Source organism: Sceloporus occidentalis, unplaced genomic scaffold (assembly GCF_023333645.1).
Source record: "Sceloporus occidentalis isolate IW3139 unplaced genomic scaffold, rSceOcc1.0.p SCAF_72, whole genome shotgun sequence".
NCBI lineage: Eukaryota > Metazoa > Chordata > Lepidosauria > Squamata > Phrynosomatidae > Sceloporus > Sceloporus occidentalis.
In genome coordinates this window covers 2,262,037-2,279,358 of record NW_028317052.1, presented here as the reverse complement: position 1 = coordinate 2,279,358, position 17,322 = coordinate 2,262,037, and the positions used below count along the sequence as shown (strand labels likewise).

Below are 17,322 nucleotides of genomic sequence, written 5' to 3'. Positions count from 1 at the left end.
AAAGCAGACTGTATTTTGACTTTATTTTGTAAGTAAAAGGCGCATAATTTTACATTAAATTGGCAAATCTACGTATGTCAGTTAATCATTACAATAATACGATATTCTACTATTATGAAAGTTTCCACTTTGAGATAAACTCGTTTAACAAAAAAAAAAAAAGTAGTTGAACGTCTGAGCTATAGAGTTTGTTTAAATGTTGGACCTTAAATATTTTGTTTCTTTTCATCTTCAGGAAGTTTCTGGACAGACAGACCAAGATAACATTCTAAAACCACACACTGAAAATGCAATATCTGTGAAGGAGATTATTACGGAGCTTGAGTCGTTTAACCAGGGAGTAGGTCAGTGCCAACAGAAATCAGACAATCTGCCCAGCCAAGCACAAACACCAAAGAGAAACACAATCCACGAGCTGCCAGTCGAATCTGCCTGTGATTTGGAATCAAACTTTAAACAGGAACAGAGTGAGGGGCGCCCAGCGCAACACGACAAGTCAAAAGACCCAAAATGTCCAAGCCGGGAACGTAAGCAGACTTGCCAGGAAAGTTGTGAAATATATGATGCGAGTGAGCATCAAGAACTCTCAGGCCCAGCACCCAAGTGGTGTTCCGGCTCTGTCCGGAGAGCCACAATGGAGTTCGAGGAACGCTTAAGACAGGAACAGGAACAGCAACACATCGTGTCCGTGCCAACGAGGAAGAACTCAAAAAATGATTCCGTCTGCGATGCTGCTCCAAAGGGAAAGCCTGAAGAAACTTCATTTGACGCCATACATGGGGATCATGAAAGGGAAAGAAAGGTCAGAATAAAAATCTCGGAGTCAGAGACCACGGAACCTCAAAGAGCTGAGCCATCCACAGATTTATTATCCAATCAATTGCCTGACGCGCATTCTGTGCAATTCAAAAATGAGTACCCCTTTTCAGAAGTTTCACTAAAAACAAAAGAGATTGCAAAAGAAGATGGGACACTTCCGCTTGAATCCCCGGAAAAAAGTGAGCCAACGCAACTTCCAAAGAGCCCAGAAATGGAATGCAACAAATGTGTTAGATCTTCAGATGACAATGACAATGATCTTAACACTCGCGAAGCTAACTGTGGACAGGAGATTCTAGCAAATAAAACTTGTAATCTTTATGCAGAAACATCTTTAGATGTCTGCTTAAATGTGTTAGACCACTCTTCTGCACATATGGAGAACATTTCTTTGTCCAGTAGCTTTCATCTAGGATTACCAGTTATGTCTTCTTCAAATGGGAGTCCTTGCGAAGATGACATCAGTATCATAAACACAGAAAAAAATACTCTTCCAGATCCAGATACATGTTTGATCAGCCCTCAATACCAGGGTACTCCGTGCTCTTTCACCTTAGAGGGGGTCACTGAAGAATGCTCCAATATAGATGAGGATCTAGGTGATATGTTGAATTGCACAGTCCATTATCGTAACGATGGGTATGAGGAACTTGGTGAATTGCACAGGGAAACTGACAGTGCCTTGTCTCAGCTCAGTAGTGAAGACCTCAGCTTAATTAACAAGCTTACAGAAAATATACGAGAGTTACAAGAAGTTTTAGAAGTTTCATTTGGCCTTCCCCATAGCTCAAGTAGTGACAGCATCAAAGACATGAGTAACAACCCTGGGGTTGTTAAGCAGAGAGCTAAAGAAATAGAGGCACGAATTCGGCAAGCAGGTCTTACCACTCCGTCCCAGATGAAACGCTCTGCCTCTCTTGCAAAGCTAGGCTGTTTGGAACTTTCTAAAGACGATTTGTCTGAGAGGGAATCCGTTTCATCTGATCTCCAAACTTATCCTGACCTGCTTCAGACCTCCCTTCATATTGTGCCAGGAAACTTTCACATGATTTCGGAGATCAAATCGGAAGACCCACCAGAAAAACTCTGTATCATCTCTATACAAGCTTCTTCGGAACCAGAGCCAACTAAACATCTTGTTGAACAGATAAAAACTGAAGAGCGTGTAGCGCAAAGCAAACCTGTGGAAAAGCCTCTTGTGCAGTATGCCAAAGAGTTTGGTTCAGCTCAGCAGGGTTTATCTTCTAGTACTGAATTAACAGCCTCACAGGAACACCTTCCCCAACCTGTGCTACTAGATGCCTCCACGCCGCTGGTCACAGTGTCCCCCAGGCATGAACATGGTAGAACTCATCCCTTGAGGAGGCTTAAAAAGACCAGTGAAAAGAAGAGGACAACCAATCCACTGTACAACACCATGTGATCTTTTGGACTTATTATGCATTGTTCTTACAAAGGGGCAGGTGTAATATGAGAGGAACGTGCACTTTATTGGTTCATTTTTATATATTTTGACATTGTTTTACTGTTCCTGATGCATGTAAGGTATGGGCTCCCCTTTTCTCCCTTTGTACGTGACTCCTGATTGCACACGTCGGTGTACATATATATATAAATACATGTTCTTGTTTTTAATCTTCGAAAACCTCAAACTTGTTTTTAAAAAAGACGTTTTAGTAAAAGAAGGTGGCTGACTTTAGTTTGTCCTACTCTGAGTGGCAGTTTCAATGCTGTGGGGGGGCCCAGCACACCTTCGGATACAATGCGTCTCAGGGGTCTCCCCCAAACTGCTCCGCACTGCCAAAAGGCAGACGGTTCCCTGATCTATACAGCAACTGTGAAAGCAAAATGTTTAACGCCTCTCGGAGGTTTAGCAGTCAGTTTGCTGGTGCTGCGGGGTCCTGCAGTCGCCATTTCTGTTGTACATAACGTTTTTATTTTTACAGCTTTAAGTTATTTTAGAGTTCCTCATATACCTGTTTTTAAGAGTCTTTATTTTGATAGTGTTTATATCCCTGGATCGACTAGAAGTTTCTGCATTCTGAACCGAATGCCTTTAAAAAAAAGAAGGAAAAAAAGTAAAGAAAGAGGGGCTCAACAGTTCATCAGGGCATTAAGTTGAAGAGGGTTCAATCTAGGTCGACTTACGACTGTTGATTTTCTTTTGTAAGACTTACCACAGCTTTTTGCACATTTGGTATGGCATGACCTTCAATGACATGTCATTCAAAGCTAGATGAGGCAGGTTTCACAGAAAATATGCTTCTAATGCATTTTCACCCATTTATTGGCATGGCCAGTCATATGCAAAGTCAGGGTGTCTCCGCATGGTATCATATCACCAAGATGGGTAGAAGAAGGCCGCTCGTGTAAATTGTCATGGGCTTAGTAGGGGCCGTGTTGGGCAGCCTTACTTACTTTTGACTGATCTGGTCACCTTTGTGCAGTTACAAAAAAGACTTAATGACGAGACCATGTATAAATGGAGTACAAATCATCATGGAAGCCCAATCGTGTACGTCTGGGGCTGTCTTGGTAGTCTGCTTGGATAATCATTGCCTTGCTAGGTCCCTTTAGCAGTATCAGCATGTACAGGGTTAACATGAAATATTTAATAAAAACCTCCAAGTCTGTTTGGATGTGCACCTTTAAGTACATTTTGTGGGGTCAGTCCTTACATTACTTGAATACTACTGTGGACCTTCAGAGTTTATGGCCATACTAATCGTTTGCCTTGCTTTTTTAAATCCCATCACTCTCTGCTCCATACGCCTTTACTATTCACTGTTAACGTTCATCTTCATACCCTTTTTCTTAGTGACAGACTAGAAGCGCATTGCATCTGGTACACACTCCTGGCACTTAAAGGGTTTTAAACCAGTGGTTCTCAGTGCTGCCTACTTTTTTATTAATTAAAACAATATAAATGTTACATAGTGTGTGAGTTCTATTCTCCAAGAAGTTTGTCCTTCCTGGAACGGTGTTCTGTCTTATAAAATGTGTGACTTACATGTATATATTTTTCTTTTTAAAGCAAGACTGCTTGCAAACTGGAACAACCCCTTCAGTTTAATGTTCTAGAAACCCACATTTCCTTGAAGCAGTTGATTGATTGATATATTTTAATTTGCTGCTAATTTCACTGTGCAAAAAGACCTTTTTAAAAATTTCAGATTTAAAGAAAATTCCGCCAATCTGAACAATCCCGTCCTAACTTCTTAGTGTTGTAAAGTCCCAGCTTCTGGCTACGTCAGCCTGGTGGTTTGTTACACCTCGCTCCCCCTTTCACATCTAACCCTGGGATTAGAATAATGATGTACACAATTGGAAAGCAATTAAACATCGCCATTAACCCTTAATGCTACAGGCTGCCTCTTCCCTAGGTAACTGGATACCAAGACATTACCCAAAAATGTACATATTCTACATATTTAACAGATACATACGCATGGTTGGCCCATGCAGTGAATCAGTTCTGCATTAAATGACTACCCATAAATGAGGATAAATAAAGGATGAATAACTGATGTAGGGCACCAAATCTATTCAATTTGTGCATTCCGCAATAATAAACATTTTTGGTTAAGTAGCCTGATCTTACAATTTAAGATACCTTTTACCATATACTAACTATTCTAAAGTCAAGGATTTTCTGTGTTAGAGGCAGCTTCCAATGCAATAAGAGTTAATAGGTGGTGTTTAATAAACTGGCAATTGGAAGCAGTTCATTTTAGGTACTGCCACGTTTTCTGCAGTTAAAGGGGAGAGATCTTGTAAACCGTCTCGTTGACGAACAGAATAATTGTGCACAAGTCACCTGTTCGTTAGTATTAGCATACACCACAGACACTCGTAGCCACTTAGTCTTGACATGTTTTGTAAAATGGAAAACCCACAAAGTTGTTTATTTTTTTTGTTTGTTTTTTTTTAAGGGCATTTTTTGTATAAATGTTGTTCTTTGGTCTTCTACAAAAATACTGTGGTTGAGGAAATTTATTGTTTACATTGTGAATATTAAACATGAACGAGTAAAAATATAAACGTGGTTTTGTTTGTTCTGTCCCATACTATCAGCAGCATAAAAAAATGTCAAATTGATTGTGACTCTTTTGAGCCAAAATTTAGATTGCAAACACAATACGGTTCACAAAACTGGGATTTTACAGGCGAGTTAAACATTTCTGCCTTCATGCTATCACTGTATTACAAGTGGCAAACCCTTACACATTGTGAAGGACCAACATGGACCTTGCTGAAGAAGCTCTTCATCTTTATCAGTAACCTGTAACATCTGCCATGCTGATACATATGCCAATTCCTGAGAATATTGAAGAGGTTTTCATTACAGCTAAACCTCCAGATTTCAAGTTATAGACATGGCTTATTCTTGTCCTATAATTTCTTCTCTTTTGAAATCCTTCTGCCATACACCGAAGCCCTTTATTCTTCTCCAGAATATCTCTGCTACTGTAAAAGATTGGGTCGTAACCTTGGTGAGGTCTTACCACCATCACCTGACTGGGGTTGCCACCTTTCTTGCCAAAAAATACTGGCCATGCTAACTTGCATGATTATATATTTGCGACATCACAGAAACATAATGTGCATCTACCCCCCCCAAGTATTTCCTGTCACAGAAACATAATATGCACCTACCCCCCAATATTTCCTGTCACAGAAACATAATGTGCACCTACCCCCCAATATTTCCTGTCACAGAAACATAATGTGCACCTACCCCCCAATATTTCCTGTCACAGAAACATAATGTGCACCTACCTTCCCTCTCCCCCCAATATTTCCTGTCACAGAAACCTATTGTGCACCTACCCCCCCAAAAAAATATAAAAACAATGTGCACCAACCCCCCCCCAAAAAAAAATATTTCGTGTCATAGAACCCCCCCCCCCCATATTTCCTGTCACAGAAACATAATGTGCACTTACCTCAGTTTACTGAGGCAGGAGTAGGTACATAAGGCTTTTTCCTCCGACTTAACAGGCAGCGAGCTTGCACAGGCCGGCCGGTCTGCGGGTGCTGCCAGACTCCAGGGCGCTAGGGGAAGTGACATCATGAAATTAAACATCACTTCCCCTCAGCGTCCGCCAATCACGCCGTCGCGGCACGTAGCGCTGCGCTAAAGACAGTGGCAGGAGGGGGAGCGCTCTAAAGGGTGCTCGAAATACCGGCTGCGCCGGTGAAATACCGTCCAGGTTGCAAGCCTACACCTTGCTGCTGCTACTGCTGCCTTTCACTAGAACAATGGGTGTCCTACTAGGGTTTTCTGTTCCTTTGTTTCATTGACTTTTACATCACCAGAAATAACGCCAAATCCCTTTGGACTGTTTGTATGGCACCATTAATCCTATATTCCATATATTTGAATTCACTTATTTGGCATCATGTAAGTCTCCTAATGATACTTCTGTCATAAAATTCTAAAATGTCCTAAAACTGACACCATATTCTTTCTAATCCACAAGCACCTTTTTTTTTTCCCTTTACGTTTTTAGTTCAATTCTCAAAGATTCCCCCATGTTACATATCCCATTAGCCTGTGTACCCGACTTCATGAGAATGATATATTGTGAAGGACCAACATGGACTTTGTTGGAGAAGCTCACTGTGGTTCCTCCTTCAAAATGTAGAGACTTCAGGGTGTTGATGGCTCTAACTCTTCTACAGACACACAGTTTAGTGAATACAGAGCTTGGCTTCCTAAAGCTTCTGCTGTATGAAGACTCGAATTACATATTGAGAAGCTGCGCTGAATGTGAATTCTGAAGGGATACATTCCTACTGAAGGCTTACAATTTTAAGCTCTTCTTTATTAAGGCATGTTGAACATCAGGCCTTAAGGGCATCAATGTCCGAGTATTCTTAAGTACGGCTGTACTTTATTATTTAGTTTACTTTGATTGAAATGCCAGGCAGCTGGAGTTTAATTAATCTTACAGCATCACAACCATTTTAAGGACACTTATACAGGGATGAACAAAACTGCGTGTGTATGTAAGGTAAAGGGAACAACTGCTATCCGTATCCTTACAGTATATAAAAACTTGGGTATAAAAAAAGTTTTGGAAGAGTCCTGAAGAGGTGGATGCACAGATACCAGAGTAAAAACTTAGATCTGATTGTGGCTACATTTTTGTTTTTATTTTACACTTTTTATTTTTAACAATTTTAACCTAATAAATTGCTAGCTGATCGATTAATCCCTTGACTCCAATGTACGTGCCCATCACGTCATGGAAAATCGTGCTGTTAGTGACAATTGACATGTCTGGCACATCATGGGGTTAAAACAAAAAAGCTTAGAGGCATTTAGCAACACCAAAAAAATGTAGCAGCCCTGTATTAATAGGCTGTATATAATTTGTGTAAATGAGAAGCAAATTACAGCTGAACTCAACCCTGCTGAAATGTTAAAACAGCCATTGGGTATGAAAAAGAAAAGAAAAAAACCTTGACAAGAAGGGGTTAATGTCTCTAGGCCACTGATCATTGACTGGTCTTGCTGATCATCAGCCAGTGACCTAGTCTGGAGGGTGCCTATTATACTCGAGTACTTCTTTTAAAGTTATACCTGTGTATTATACACAGGTGCGTTTTATACCTGAGATTTTATGGTATAGGAGTAGAGTTAGACCAGGGGTTCTCAAACTGCGGCCCTCCAGCTGCTGCAGGACTACATCTCCCATACTCCTCAGCCAGCCCCTTAGCTGAAGGAGCATTATGGGAGATGTAGTCCTGCAGCAGCTGGAGGGCCGCAGTTTGAGAACCCCTGAGTTAGACCATCTAGTTATGTCGGCTGTAATCAAGACCCAAGCTAGTGTTACGAGCCTGTTTGCACAACGTCTATTTCAGCAAAAATCTTTCTCATTAGTCTGTGTGCCCAACTCCATCAGAAATAAAGCAAAGTAATCAGTTGTAAAAGTTTCCACCTGATTTCTTTTATTGGGTACTATACAGGGATTAAAGGATCTGCGTCTTCATGCGCAATAAAATAACGATCAAAGTCCACTCTGCATAAAATTTACATTGGCACATTTTGTACATATAACCGTTATGCTCTTTAGGGTTTCAAGCCTCACTGAGGTTGGATAGAGATGTACAATATGTTTAAGGGAGACTGCAAGAAAAAAACAAAAACTTTTCAAATGGCATCTATAACAGTTCCCCAGAAATATATACTGCAATACTGCAATATATATGCAAAACTAGTGTTTATAGATTAAAATAAGATTGCATACAAACGAAATAGCCGTCTTTCCTGTTTCTTCTCTCGCCTGGCATTAAGTTAGGTTCTTAGGTCAGGCGGATTTAGTAAATTGGGATACTATAATTTAATAGTTCTACCACCTTTCAAGAGGTAAAATAGTCAAACTAAATATCTCAATTTAATTATACAGATTGCAGAACAAAAAGCATCTTAGAAATTAATTTAGTTTTGTTAAAAGCTTCTAGTGACCGTTTCCCTTTAAGCTCATATTATAAAGCATATATAAAAACGGTCTTGTGTATCTACACACAATGTACTTTGTTAATGGAGAAATGGCAATAAATGTATTGCGAACATCCACCAAATCCACTCGTCAACTGGACACACACTATTCCGTTTGCCTAGGAAAGAAGTCAACGTAAATAACTTGTTATTTTTAACATTGCTGTTAAATTTACTTTTTCAGAAATTTGCACAGTGATTGTTCTATTATTAATAATAAGTGTAGTATCAATGGATGTTATAAGAATTTTTCGATCCAAAGTAACAATAGAATTGAAAAGGTATGTAAAGATCAAGGGTTTGCAGTAGGTGGTATAGGTCAGTGCAATAAAAAGCCTTTGTTACAATTGTTAACTAGCAAAGGCATCTTTTTTTAAATAACTAGCGTGAATAGTTCATTACCCCATAAAGCCTCCCCCCAGTACCCCAGGCAGGGCTGTAAATCCCTATAAATCAATCACATAGCTATAACTTGATTTAATAGTCCTGTCGGAGGACATTTTATTTGTTATAGACCATCATAACTGATGTAATAAAGCCAAGATGGAAATGATTGCATTTAACCAAAAGCCCATATGAAAGCAGCAGGGTTCCCCCGTCTTTCTTAGAATTCACCCAGGTAATTACAGTGAGTTTTGTGGTACGGAATACACTGATCTATGGAAATGGGAAGTGAATACTTACTGAAAAGACCCCTCGCGAGTTTTCATGCACTGAAAAAATAAAGCTTCTAATCAGTCAAGGTTTACCTGAAGGTTACAATTTACAAACAAAATCATGAGCGGTGCTGAGCAGCTATGGGTTTTACATTCCGGTGATCAGTGATGCTTAACCATTTTTTTTTCCCTTGTGGCCACATTAGCAAATAATATGTGCGTATGGTACTGTGTTATTATAACCACATTTATCCTGACTACTACACATGTTTTATATGATCTCCATGCAAACAGCTCAAAGGCATAGTATAGGGACCGTCCAGCGATCATTCACATAGTGGCTCCTTTAAATAATAATTTTTTACGCTTGCAAATCCACAAATCCCTTGCTATAGAGATTGTCTGTTCGGCCAAACTTATATTCTGCTGGCCACCACCAGTAAGCTTCTGAGTTCTGGGGAAGGGCAGGTTGAAGAAGACTTCCTTTTTTTAAAATCAGTATTCAGTGTTTACGTCTTGTATGGTCACACTTTACTTAAATAAATCCAATTCATGGAAACCTCCAGAGCAAATAACCTTAACTGTGGCATCGGTGTTACCTAAAGCACTTGCAGCCATCTGTCCAATGTGCCTCTTTAAGCTAAATCAAGGCAGATGCATGTAAATGGATAGCCGTGTTTTGTTCTCAAATTTCAGTCTTCTTGGATGTTATTCACAATACATTATTAAGGGCCAACTTCAGTGAGCTTCTATATATAACTATATCAACTATATTGTCTTTTTCTTACCAGGCATTATGAGTCCGCTGTGAACTAGACATTAAAGTTGGGTTAAACAAATGGCACTTTGAACCAGGTGCACTTTCAAAACGTACGTCCCACAGGGCGCTAGAGATTTTAAAAGCAGATCTGTGATTTATATTTTCTACAAGCTTCCTTGTAAAAGGAGGCATCTCATCTTTTGTACACTAACCCCAAAATTGCTACCAAGTTAATGTTTATAGTACATCACCACGCAATGCTGTCAAAGTCTACCTACTGTTCACGGGGCTTGTAAAAAGTCACACCTTCCACATTCCGCATTGTATACAGGAACAGCTGAGACTCCAACCTTGTTTTAGGTTTTAAACTTTGCACTTGTATGTTTTGATTTGTCAATAAGATTATGTACAGATGCACCAGTGGGTGCGCAGACACTTTTGTTATTTTATTGTTATTATTCTTGGGAGATTTGGGGAGCTTGTCTAAAATTGTACACCGCTATGGAATTTGATGGCTCTATATAAAACAATAAATAATAATAATATAATCTAGTTGTATGCTGTAGCATTAAAATTACTCTTCAATTGATCTAAGGGGCCAAACTCTGAAAAACAGCACCAGATCATTATGCCGCCACCTAACTTTACAGCAGGTGCTATGCATTCTGGTGGATAGCTTTCTCCTGGCATCCAACAAATCCAGATTCAACCATCAGACTTCCAGATACTGAAGCGTGACCCATCACACCAGAGAACGTGTTTCCACTGCTCCAGCGGTGGTGAGCTTTAGACCAATCCAGCTGGCACGTGGCATTGTGAACATAGCCTTGTTTGCAGGTGTTTGGCCATGGAAAACCCATTTCATGAAAAAAGTGTTTATTCTGATGTTGCTTCCCAAGGCAGCTTGAGCTCTGTAGTTAGTGATGCTACAGACGGCAGGCGATTTGTACGCTCAGCAGACCCATTCTGTGAGTATGCATGGTCTACCGTTTTGTGGCTGAGATGTTGTTACTCTTAGATGCTTGCACGTTGGACCTGGGCAGAAATGTCATGAACTGACTTGTGGCAAAGGTGGCATCCTTTGACCATGTTTAAAGTCACTGAGCTTCTCAGTAGGACCCATTCTACTGCCAATGTTTGTCTATGGAGATGGCTGCCTATGCGCTTGCACCAAGTAAGCTCTGAGTAGATCAAGCTACTGTTTGCAGAGTTAGTATTTTACCACTTAAAATAAAGATTTTATTTGCAGAACCAATACTTACATGTTTCAGTATTTTCTCTCTCCGTGCAAACATTCCAAAAAGCATGATAAGGGCTCCCACCACCACTGCAGCTGCAATCGCTTCTATTGGGAGCACGTCCTTCCTATCTGGATTAGAGGGAGAATGCCTTATTTTTCAAATAATAGACAGAATAAGACAGCCACCTTTAAGGGTTCTGTTCAGCAATGGCTGAATTGTGCAGAGAATGTTAGGTTCCTAAGTAGCATAGTTTAGGCTTCTGCTTTTGGTATTGTAATAGTGGTTGCACTATAGTCATGAATACCTTATTATACAAAGCATAGGCAGAGGTTTTCTCGGTGCATCTCTATAACTCCCTCATATGATTAGAATCAGAGCAATAAAAAAAAACAGATTGATTGTCATCTCCATGGTTATTAGACTATGCATTTTGCATTAGAAAATGAAATCTAAAACTAGTATATTAAATTGAAATTCTAAAAACTGATTTGCATTCAGGGGTAGGAAACACCTCACAATTGGTTGTGGACATTGAATCCAGAAGCAGACACATTGTTTGTAGAAGGCCTATACCAGTCATTTGTGTCTATGGTATCCTTATGAGATCGTCCACAACAAACCATGTTTCTGCCCAGCCCTGTATTGTACCCAACAGTTATTAGGTAACCACTTGTCTCGGGGAAACAACTCACTAGTTGGACTGCTACTGGTTACCAATCCCTGTTTCCAATTTACCTTCCACCACCAGAATAAAATCTCTAGTAACTTCCTCCGTGCTAGTGCGGGCCAGGCAGGTGTATATCCCGCCATCACTCTTATCCGCATTGCTAATGCTGAGCTTCAGGGAGTCACTGGTCAGGTACTGAGTGTAGCGGGATTTCACCATGGGGATAATATTTCCATTTTTCCTCCAGAACATGTCAGCCAGAGGATTGGCATAGAAATTACAAGTCAATTCTGCTGTCTTCCCTACTTCCACTGTCACATTGTCATCTCCACTCAGCATAGGGGAAACTGCAAAAGTATGGGAGAGAATTGTGTAAAAAGTGTTACAATGTATACAAATTTTTTTTCCATTGGGACTTTTATATTTTAATCACCTACCCAACAGGCACCTTCTCAGGAACAACACTTTATCTGATAAATCAAATAATGAAACGCAAATGAAACACCTTTATAATATACGTTCTGCTACAGATTACGTATAAACAAACCAATACTGCAGAAATGAACATTAGGAAGAGAAAGATGAACCAAGACGTATCTAATACATGGTAAGACAGCTTTGTTCCTTTGTGTGATCTTCTAGTTACAATCTCTCAACAGGAGTATGAGAAGAAGTATTTTTATTAGTCAAGACCGCTTGTTGACGTATGAGTACAACCTTTAGTTAATCATTATAGCTGCAAGTTAAAGTGCTCAGTATAAACACCTTGCAACTTAAGAAAATATTTATCAAGGACACCGTGGCGCTGGAATTGTTATAATTCTAAAATTTACAGGAGCACTTAATACTGACACCATTGTGTGGAATATGTAACAAATAACCAATACATGTGCAAATAGTGATGAAAACATGGAAGGGGTTGAGCTATTGAGATGTCGGGAATTTGCCCTAATAAAGCACCCAGCATTAAATGTAAAGTATATGATAATATATAGTATGGGGTCTTTGTGAATTGCTGCAGGGTTTGATCCTAGAGACAGAAAGCCAGGAGGTATGTATACCAGAGTATTATATTGGTAGTCCTCAGCTTCTATGATGTCCCACCAACCAAAAGCATACTCCTCATCATAGATTGTATTTTCAACCAGAGACCTACACGTGTCTACAAAAAGATTCTCCCACATGGACGAGCTTCGTACACACCTGCTGGTCTCCTTTTACAATTTCATGAACACAGAAAGATAACTAGAGAAAGCGTTTAGGAAGGGACTCAACTCACATCTGATGTCCAACACTGCTGTCACTTTGATTGTGTTGTTACTCTGTAACAGACATGTAAATTTGACTCCATCGTCTTTATGTGTTGCTGGAGAAATGCAGACGTAGCTGGAGTTCACACTGTTTTCAGGTTTGATGTCCACCTGACTCTTCTCGCGATACCAGATCAGAGTTTCGTTCTCAATATTGTTGAATACTTCACAGTGCAGGGAAATCGTGTTACTGACATTAGTGGTCAACTTAAAATTGTTGGTGTTTTTATTGATCGACACACCAACAGCTATGAAAAAAATATTTAAACAAAGTCAGCGGTCATTCATTTCTTCAAATATTGCCGGTTGTATATACCTAAGGTGTCTCTCGCTTGCCTCTAGAACACCCTGACTTGTTTTGCCCAGAGCTGCAGAGATGAATATTGTATTGTGGTTAGTTATCGCCTTAAGATTCAATTTGGACATGTCCACCATAACGTACCACAATGGCTTGCAGGCCTACTTTCTCTATGAGCTGGGACAAATTACCTTCCGGCTTGTGTCCCCAGCTCTTAAAGTTAAACATTTATTCTTCATCTCTATTACTATTGTTATTATTGACAGTGATATCTCAAGGTTTTAGAGGACCGCCCTGAGCATACAGATTTCCTCTTACATATTAAGTGCTGGAGCCAGAAAATTACAGGAGCGTGGCTGGATATATATATATAGAATTGCACGCCACACTTTAATGTCAGCATGGCCTGTCCAGTTCCTCCATTAGCCCTCTGGAAAAGCAAGTCTAATGCTCTGCGTACTATCAGTATTATTAGTTATGGGTTTATATAGCACCATCATATACCACAGCTGAGAACAATGGGTAAACATTGAATAAGTATTGAACCCATCAAAAACACTACTATAGTTATTAGGTTTTTAAATGAATTAATGAGCCATAATGTGTTTCTATTACTATGTGTTGGTTGTTTTTATTGTTATTCTTTAGTAAACAGTATCAACATTTTATTTTCCCTTTATCGGGCAATTTTGGCTTTTTCTGGTGCATACCTGAGATTTCATGAGCCAAACACAGAAGCACAAGCAGGTGGATAAAGTACTTCATTCTTAAATGTCTGCGTACCCTGAGAAAGAAAAGAAAAGCTAAAGAAAGATGAATTACATTTACCACAGTATGTAGGCTTAACCCCTTAATGACAAAGCCCATACATGTACGGGCTCAAAATGCATTGTTCTCAAGGGGTTTAGGGACTGCCCATTGTCCTTAAGGGGTTAAAGGTAAACCCCCACAGTACTTTATATATTTTACTCATTGTCTTATGATTGTAAGGAATACGCATGTAATAGTTGTTGCAAAAAAGTCTCATAGGTAGTAACGTTATCATTTAATTATATGTTTTCTCGCAAGTACTCACCTACCCACGATTGTGAAGCTAATTTTCACAACCTGGAAGCCTTTTGAAGACTAAAACATGGCACTGTGTTAATATATCTTGGTACTGTTATATTTATATATACTATTTTATAGTATCAATATTTATTCTTCAAATAGGGCCAAATGCCGCCCACGCAAGCCACGTATTGTGACAAAAATAGCAAAATGAATCTTAGTGAAGTACAATGACTTCACGTATCTGATGAGCTCGGGCTCTTACTGTCCTGAAGGATCTGAAGTCCAGCTAAGAAAACTGAGGAAACAGGGACTAAGGGACCTCCAGCAAAACCTCATGTAGATGTTCCTAGTATAATGCTTCAAGTACCAAAAAATTACTGATAAAAGGGTGATCTTCTGTCCCTATTTGTGAGGCAGGTAGGCCAAGTTGGTCCAGATCAGAATATACCATTGCTTACGTATAAACCTTCATTTGGAACTACTTTTCGGGGGGGGGGAATTATATAAATATTGTTATTTTGCAGATGTTAATAATACCGGTAATATGTAACTCAGTTCTAAGAGTTATATTAACAGCCATTAGATTTTAAACTAAGTCTGGATTAAGCAGTTATGCCACGTTAGACATATCGCTGTACCATCATCTAATGATAAAAATGTTTAAATAATTATCAATGCACCATTTAACACTTTGCTCCAGAACTGCCTTGAATAATATAAACCTGAACACCCCAGAGATGTGGCCAAAAAACCTTTATGAAATAGGAATGCACTGACAGTTACCATAAGAATTAGTGAAAGACATGTAAGAACATTTCTTTTAAATCCATGTCCTAAATCTCATATAATGTTTCTTTTGATCACAAAACGTGTTGCAAAAGAAATACAAAAAGTTAATCAGACCAAGCGATAAAACATTGTCTCGTGCACTGCCTTGAACTATTAACTTCAGTACATTTAGTGTCGAAAAAAACACAAAACAGAGGGTTACACCAATTGTTTCAAATTGGAAATGGTAATTGGAGAATACAAAATAAGAAGTAGATTCTACGTATTTACCGGGATTCAAGGTACTTCTGTAATAGAAAAAAAATCACAAAATTGGGTTAAAAAATGATGCCTTTATTTGACGTAATTTTTCTGTCTGCTGAGGCTCCTTCTTCAGGCATAGTTAAACTGTGAAGCATGAAGGAAAGACCTCGGTGTCCTGAAAGCTTGTGTTATATACCGTATATGTTTCTCTTAGCCCTTAAAGCTAGAATTTTTAATGCACTTTTATGATACTGTTCTGATTTCAACTGACTTTTATGACAGTTTTTTAATTACTATCCTTTCCCCTCTACATTTTTACAAAACTTGCCATACTTTTATAATTCAGCATTCTAAAATAAATTACACATTAACGTCTCTTTGTTTATTGATGTTTATTTATGAGACTTACTTCAATAATGATAAATTCTATCTATTTTTTTATCTATCTACCTAATAACTATGCACATATATCAATCCATCGGGAGTGATTATCCATTATTAATTGGTTTCATGGGAAATATCTAATTGACTTGATCCGATCAACCGTTTTATAATCCGCGTGTAGCTTCTTGGACTGTAAAGCGGGATAACTATCAATAGGACAAACTATTTTAATTATTTTAACCAACTATTCTATTTGCATTATAATATCATTTACATTCACTCATTTCCATATTTAGATTGTATTAGCTCTTCCATAAATGTCATTCTTAGTCCAGTGGAAGCATTCAAAAAAAAAAAAGCAGACGTACTGCTCAAGCTCTTTACCTTATAACCGTCAGTCAATATCTCTGCACAACAAATGGATAGATTATAAAAAAAAATCATCAAAACTTTGGGTACAGCGTACTCTGCTTAATCTAGAGCTCATTTTTTGGTAAACCCTACATAGAAGTTACGTATGTTATCCCTCTATATATTACACATCTCCTTTATAGGTTTACTGTGTGATAAAATGTTAAATATGATATCTGAAATATATAACTCAAGGAAAGATTGATTTCTTAATGATAGCCTTTCAGAAGCCCATTAAGTGTATCAGATACCATTTCAGACATGCAATAAGATGGAGTCTTACCCGTACTGATGGCTCTGATGTTCTTATCATTAGCTATCCCCAAGAAATGAGTATGGTGTGTGTGTCAAAAGCTATTCTTATTCACTTTAAATTCTTTATGGATGTCGGGTTCAATGCCTGAGAAGTTACAGGTCAAGGTCTACCGAGTTTTATGGATTCTGAGTAAATATAAAACTACTCTCAAAAGAAAATCCATCTGCATTGGTAAGTGGAGGAAAACCTGTTTTCAGGGTTTTTTTAACGGTCTTGGGTGAGGCCCTTAGCTCACTGAGATTTATATTTTCACTCTGTCAAACAGGGCCGGCCCTACAATGGGGCCGACTGGGGCAATTGCCCCAGGCGGCACTTCAGAAGGGGCGGCACTTTGTTTTTTTTGAAGCGGAGGAGAGAGAGAGGGGCACCGAGTGAGAGCGCCCCTCTCTCTCTCCTCTGCGGCGAGTTTACCTGTTCGGTCTCGGTGCCGGCTTGTAATGCAGAGCGCCGGAAGTGACGCGAATTTCCGGCGCTCAGCATTACAAGCCGGCACCGTGGCAGCACAGGGAGACTCGCCGCAGGACTGTTTAAGGGTAAGTACCGGGGGGGTAGATAATGCCGCCCCCCCCCGGCGTCGGCATTTTAGGGTAAATCAATGTTTATTAAGGTTTTTCAGTTTTATGGGAAATGGCAGGGGGAAGGGTACAGAAAATCAAAGGAATCGGGGGGAGGGGGGGAGGAACGAGTAGGTACAGCTGACACTGCGCACATACAGTTATCACATCGACAGTACATGAGTACAATGGAAAATGATCACAGCATGGAAATATAGCGGTAAAAACAGCACGGCAGGAACAGGGTGCTCCAGAGCAGTAGGACACATAGTTACAAACCCCGTCCTCGCAAGGACAGAGCGCATGAAAAAGGG

General features: G+C 39.4%; 2 protein-coding genes across 2 annotated transcripts in view; one reads left to right on the top strand and one right to left on the bottom strand.

The window, feature by feature from the left end:
* Positions 1-2,242, top strand: part of LOC149286081 (protein phosphatase Slingshot homolog 2-like) — a 32,610-nt gene extending 30,368 nt beyond the window's left edge. The window contains exon 14 of the mRNA XM_089494417.1: positions 236-2,242. Within this exon, the coding sequence (XP_089350543.1) occupies positions 236-2,242 (2,007 nt within the window). The remainder of the gene's footprint in view (positions 1-235) is intronic.
* Positions 2,243-9,343: 7,101 nt separating this feature from the next.
* Positions 9,344-16,451, bottom strand: LOC149286080 (transmembrane and immunoglobulin domain-containing protein 1-like). The gene is made up of 7 exons (XM_089494416.1): positions 16,422-16,451; positions 15,371-15,387; positions 13,969-14,042; positions 12,930-13,208; positions 11,719-11,997; positions 11,005-11,111; positions 9,344-9,436 (listed from the first exon to the last, which is right to left on the bottom strand). Exons 1-7 carry the CDS (start codon positions 16,449-16,451, stop codon positions 9,344-9,346), a joined length of 879 nt encoding a protein of 292 aa, XP_089350542.1.
* Positions 16,452-17,322: the final 871 nt, after the last annotated feature.

What these genes read in the sequence shown, in the direction of transcription:
- LOC149286080 (XM_089494416.1), bottom strand. Translation starts at nt 16,451, where the DNA reads ATGATAAGAACATCAGAGCCATCAGTACGG. An exon ending in AGCAGTGTTGGACATCAGAT is followed by an intron (nt 11,998 to 12,929) that starts GTGAGTTGAGTC and finishes ATACTTTTGCAG; the next exon opens with TTTCCCCTATGCTGAGTGGA. An exon ending in GAGAGAAAATACTGAAACAT is followed by an intron (nt 9,437 to 11,004) that starts GTAAGTATTGGT and finishes GCCCTTCCCCAG; the next exon opens with AACTCAGAAGCTTACTGGTG.